Source organism: Corticium candelabrum, chromosome 11 (genome assembly GCF_963422355.1).
Source record: "Corticium candelabrum chromosome 11, ooCorCand1.1, whole genome shotgun sequence".
Classification (NCBI taxonomy): Eukaryota; Metazoa; Porifera; class Homoscleromorpha; order Homosclerophorida; family Plakinidae; genus Corticium; species Corticium candelabrum.
Genome location: NC_085095.1, coordinates 2,786,282 through 2,792,379, shown reverse-complemented (window position 1 = coordinate 2,792,379; position 6,098 = coordinate 2,786,282). Strand labels below are relative to the sequence as shown.

General features: G+C 39.7%; 1 protein-coding gene across 1 annotated transcript in view; it reads right to left on the bottom strand.

Annotated features, from left to right (window-relative positions):
• Positions 1-1,549: 1,549 nt before the first annotated feature.
• LOC134186569 (uncharacterized) overlaps positions 1,550-6,098 on the bottom strand; it is a 21,689-nt gene continuing 17,140 nt past the window's right edge. Inside the window, exons 18-23 of the mRNA XM_062654558.1 lie at positions 6,024-6,094; positions 5,950-5,956; positions 4,625-5,870; positions 4,428-4,565; positions 2,815-2,878; positions 1,550-1,595 (exon numbers count right to left, since the gene is read on the bottom strand). Of these exons, the coding sequence (XP_062510542.1) occupies positions 1,550-1,595; positions 2,815-2,878; positions 4,428-4,565; positions 4,625-5,870; positions 5,950-5,956; positions 6,024-6,094 (1,572 nt within the window). The remainder of the gene's footprint in view (positions 1,596-2,814; positions 2,879-4,427; positions 4,566-4,624; positions 5,871-5,949; positions 5,957-6,023; positions 6,095-6,098) is intronic.

Sequence of the window (6,098 nt, the reverse complement as noted above, 5' to 3'; positions counted from 1 at the left end):
TTTATAATTGTTAAGAATACAATTGCTTTACTTATATGACCTTCTATTTGCTTTTTTACCTACACAACTTTACAAACAGCCGCTCCAAAAATGCTTTCAGCGTTTTGTAAGTACGTAGATACCCGTATAACCACCACTTGCCACCCAAGGCAATGCGCGCATTAGATATTAGTTATTATTTCAACAACGGACAACTTCCGTGAATGGCAACATTTTGAATTTTGTTAGTGACAATCTTGGCTATCATTTACCGTTGAAAATCTTCTTTGCGAGATGAGGACAACAAAAGTCGATTTATAGGCGTCTTTTAGTATTTGGCCAATGAACTATAAGCAAACATGCATCAAAGCTTTTGTGGGGGCGAATCCATTAAAATTGGAATAAACAGGGTCAAAATTTAGGGTGAATGTAGTTATAACAATTTCCGCTATGCCTTAAAAAGTCTTGGGGACACCCTTAACAATCACGTGTTTATTTGATTATACTTCTCCAAATCTTAGGATAACCAGACCAATAAGACCAGCCTAGAATCTAAGATTTACGATTTATTAAAACCAAGTTACCGAATTTACCTCGCATAGAACGCCATGCTGTTATAAGTGAATTTTACCAGAATCCGTTACAACTCCAGCTGGTACCTATAATGGCATGCCGTTATAAGGTGAGGTGCCGCTATAGAGCGAGGTACGGTAGTTACAGTAATACGAGGCCTATCTTTTGATATTAATATTGCGGTAATGGAGAAGACACGTGTCCAACTAACACATTGATGACAGATTAAACAGATACTTGCAAAGAACCATTAGTAGAGGACGAACCATTAGTAGATGACGAACCATCCGGTTTGACAGATCAAGACAGTGATGATGATGAGAAACACGAAGAAGTAGAAACTGATTAGTGCTTACCGGTAATCTCTATGCATGGCATGTTCTTGAAGACTTAGTAGTAGTTAGTAGTACCGCTTAAGATATTAGATTTTGTTGGATGTGGAACTTGAGGAGCTGGTAAAATTCCCTCATTTACAACGGCATGCCGTTGTACCTCAACGTATAACGGCACCTTGGTAAAATTCATTCCATAACGGCATGCCGTTCTATGCGAGGTAATACGGTAACTCTAAGATCCCGATCTCCAAGAGAGTGAGTGCCCATCTCTTAAAATTAAACTGCCATTACTGCTTCTCGTTCTACAAATGTCAAGAATTGACAATGTAGAAAGTACTCAGATTGATTTCGAAATTCCACCTTTCCCTTGGATATCATTCAGTAAACTATCAATGTTTTGATAATGTAAAATGCAAGTTCTCGGTCTTAAAAAGCAAAGTATTGCAGCAAAACATCAAAAAGCAACGAGAAATTGAGACTGCAAATAGCAATCACAAAGAATTATTCATATTTGGTTGACATAGCAACCACAGACAATGACATGGCAACAACGAACAACAGATAGAAAAACACTAAATATGGCCATAAAAGATGTGAGTGCTTTGTACAAAAACAGTCTTATTATGATTTCTAAATCACAAAGTCTTGTTGAAAATGCACTATTAAGCATACTTGTCAAAACCCGCTAACACAAAAGCAACTGCTTTCCTGACACAATAAAATAATAGAGAAAGTTTACATCACACTTATTAAAACTTTAGGGCAACACGGACTGTAGGTTTCAATTAACTCTCACCATTTCGCAATAACAGACAATTTTAGCCGTGTTACAACATTTGTTTCAAAGATTTCGGTTTACTAGCAAATTGTATCCAAATTCATTCCTAATACTTTGCAAGAAGTCAGTTGTTTACTTGAGGAGCTCATTACTGTAAAAGCATGAGTAAAAACCATTACTAGTTATTGTACTAAATAAAAATGTAAAAGAACTAACATCAATGAATAGAGAAGAACCACTTTACAGTGCTAAACCATCGGCCTGTGTATGTAATCATATCTCGTCACGTGATAATATTTTGCATACTGAGGTCTTGAGCCCAACCCACTGGTCTAAGGTGCAAAGCTATAAGTTGCCTTCTCCAACAAACAGACGCGCCGTCATGGACAATGCACATTCTTGCAAATTCCCGTAGAGCGCCAAATTTCTGTTGGGTAAGAATGTACAGTTGTGGTACTGTATATTGAATCAGTTGGAAACAGAACGAGAACAAGTGACCCAAAGTCGTAGAATGTTGAAGTTCAGATTCATTTGTGATGTATGGGGTGCTTTCACCGACAGGATGATGGAAGAGTTCACATCCCGCGTCTATTTGCCATTCTACTTCACCTATAGACTTAGACGTATTGAAAACAGACAAGTGAAGCTTTTCACAAGACCCCACCAGCAGCCAAAAAATGCTTCGGTTAGAAAAAGCCGGCAATTTGGCTATCTGATCAAGAAGGTCTTGCTATACACCATTGTGTGCAAGCACATCACAGCACCACCAAAAGTAGGGAGCTTGCTTCATCTTTCTATGATTTGCAAACTCTTTTGCAAATGTACACAAGACCAACTTAGAGACAACCTCCATGAAAGCAAAAATATTTTACATTGGGTATTCGTGTATATATCCCTCTGAGGCACTATCCCAAATCCATGACAATCTGCATGTTCAAGCAACATGCTTTCTATCTCAAAGATATCAAGAAAAGTGGTGGGTCTGGGATTATATTGCTTTGATGTCACCACTTTCTCTCCTCGTCTAGAGTGCACCTTCCATTCAGCACCAAGATATGAAGGTATCAAGAGCAGTGTAGAAATTAGGAAATTATTTTGGCTCGGACAGACCGAGGACATTCTTGTATGGTGTTACATGTACAGTCAGACCTCGTTATTCCGACACTCGATAATCCAACACTCGATAATCTGATACCAGCACTTTCTGACACAGCTGTACGTGAAACCAATTAACATGGATCACTTTGTATTGAATTTGGTCTCATTTGTCCAACACTCGGATTCCCACTATGACACAAAAATATCACTAGCTAATCCGACATACGCATGCGCAATGTCATATTTGCATTGCACGTGTCGCACGCATGGCTGCCAAGCGGAGACGCGTGGATCTCTCTGGAGAGCAGAAGCGCCAAATCTGTATCAGATGTCAGCCAGTGACTTCGTCAGTGTTGACTTAGATGCTGAAACAGGCCACTCCCTGACTGATGAGGAAATTGTGGCATTGGTTACTGCTACAGATATGGACGATAGAGATAAAGATAAAGATGATGACAGTGATCCCCACCTACTGTCACCTTGTCTGATGCACTTGTTGCAGTTCACACTCTAACAACCTTTATGGAACAAGATTTCCTATCTTTCAAGGATGAGACTCATCCAATCTTTGCATAGTAAACTGCAATATATTAGTGTTGTACGCGCACAGCAACGTAGAATTGATTTGTACTAAATTTTAAGTAACCACATGTCATTATGAGTTTTATCAGCAGATTAAGAGCTTCATTCTTACCTTTCCTTTATTAGTCCGACAACTTAGATAATGAGGTTTAATGTCGGATTATCTGATAATATGACACCCTCGTTAAACTGACAACAAGCAGCCAGACCAATGTGGTTGGAATAACAAGGTCTGACTGTAACGGCTCCTTTTACGATGCGTAAAGCTCAAGGAGCGCAAAACATTATTCTTCAAAACATCTCAAGAGTGAATAGGCAATAGTGTGGGTTTTGAAGATCTTTCCATCACTTTCTGAGCTCACAATGAGGCATTGACTTATTTGCAGATTTTTTGTAACTCGATGTGATGCTGCTGGAGATTGTCTAGGACACACCACACAGAGCCAGATATCGCCCAGTTTGACTGGTGAGTTAAATTTGTTGTGCCATCTCCAGGTCTCTGGCTTCAAAGATGAGTTGCGGCAGCTCTGCTTTGCGCAGGCGAGAAAATCACTATAGCCCGGTGTTCTTGGCCTGCTGTCAAAAGGCTTTAATTGTTGGTAAACCGACAGGTTTGGACGTTAGACCACTGTTCGCATACTATAGATTCTATTTGTCTACTGAAGAGCAATTTTCCTCAACTCACAGACGAGGCACACAATTCTGTGGCTATATACTATAGATTCTATTTCTCTAATAGGATGCAAGTTTTGGTACTCCTCAAGAGCACTAGGTCAGCGTACACAGCTATATACCTATGTCTAATTGACCATAATTTTGGTAGCCACTGATAGGCCTGTACGGTACGTATACAGGATTTGGTAAAAAGGGGATAGCTGAAATGGTTGCCAAATGTTTTCAAATGCTCTCACAATACCTTCACGTCTCAAGCGTCAAGTGGGGTGAACAATGACAGATATGGTGGAGACGACACAGCAAAAAGATGTGGGACAGACCAAGTGGTAACATCGCAACTTGGGCGCATTACTATCATTACATTACTAACTACAGATACAATTCATAGTGATTGATCGATCACTCACCAGTTAAATATTCCTCCATCATTCCTCTTCTCTCGTGTTCCTGGCAACCTTCTACTACCTGTGCAGCTCTCATAAACGTATACTGAGCTGCCTGTGGCTGTGACATCAATAAATAGGCTTGTCCCATGTTAAGCAATGCTATAGAACAACACAATCAACTGCATAAACACAACAAACGTCATAAGACTGCTAGTCACCTCTGACATGTTGTCTATTGTTTGATGACATTTCAGATGCCTTCAGATGTTCGTTGCAAAGACGAGCAGCTACATCCACATGCTCACAAATCAATGAAATTTTACATGCAGCGAACACAACTTCCACACATCTCTCTTCATCAGAAAACCAGACAGCCTTTTCTGCAGCTGCATATACATGCGGGACAAGAGAAATAATACGATCATCTTTTAGAAAAGACCTGACATTGCACCAAATGCATGGTAATAAACGAAGAAGATAATGACATAGGTTGGTTAGTCTGTCACGAAGCAGCTCGCGATCTGGTTGACGCAGAAAACGTTCCAAAACTGTTGAGTGAACGAGTGGATGCAGAGTAAAATTATATCCCTCATTTCCATCAGACATATCAACTAGTGAGTGAGACATCAATGTATTGAGAGACCGACTGTAGTGATAACGAGGAAGAGAACCAAACACAAGAGGTTGCAATAAAAATTCAGGAATATCCCTACACGATATCAGTGATGCATAAGACAAGAGCAGCATAGCATTGACATCTGTTTCCTTCACTGTTTCAATATCAAGTTGCCACGTCAAGTGCACATGTTCGCTGTTTGTCACAAAATATCTGGCCATGCTAAGAAGACGTCTCTCATGCTGTTTAGTTACTATTGACTGAATATTCTCATCAGTCAGTTTTGACATTTCTTTTGGTTCAAACACATCATGTTGTTGTAATAATTCTTGAAGATGACTGATTTGAAAATAGTGAAGAAGTTTGTTCATATCAAGAGCAAGAGCTTCTAAATGTGCTTGCTGCATTCTGATCAGTTGATAATACTGCTGACAGCCAACATTTCTCTTCCTCATGAATGTTCCTGCATGAGCAATACCCAATGGTAAACAATCAATGGGATCTTCAGTCACTACACGCTTGCCATAAATTGCCTCTTCACCAAGCAAAGCTTCATCAGCATGTCCACGCCACACTTGAAGAGCTTCCACTGCCGCTGCACTTTCCAGTCGACCAAGAGATATGACATTGTCAGCTCTTGCTAGTATACTATGATCTGTAGTCATACGGGTAGTCACCAACACGTGCACATGAGCTGTATTACAAGGAAGAATCTTTTCCAACACATTCAATCTATCTGCTCCATCATAAAGCAGCAATACCATGCCTTTCTTATAAACAGCTTCTAGAAAAACGTTGTTGTCATCAAAAACACCACCTCCACTTGACTGCATTGACAACCGGCGCAACTGCAACAAGAAATGAAATTTTGCTTGTTAAAATTACCATAATTTGAAGCACATTTTCTACACGCAATTACTGCCTTACATTTTCTCTAATCGAGAGATGAAGAGAAGCTAATGATTCTCCATTAAAATAAAAAACTCCATCTGCATACATACCCTTGTACAGCACAGCTAGCATACTTCTCTGATACGTGAGATTTACCACACCCACCTAATCCAGTTATAACCTAC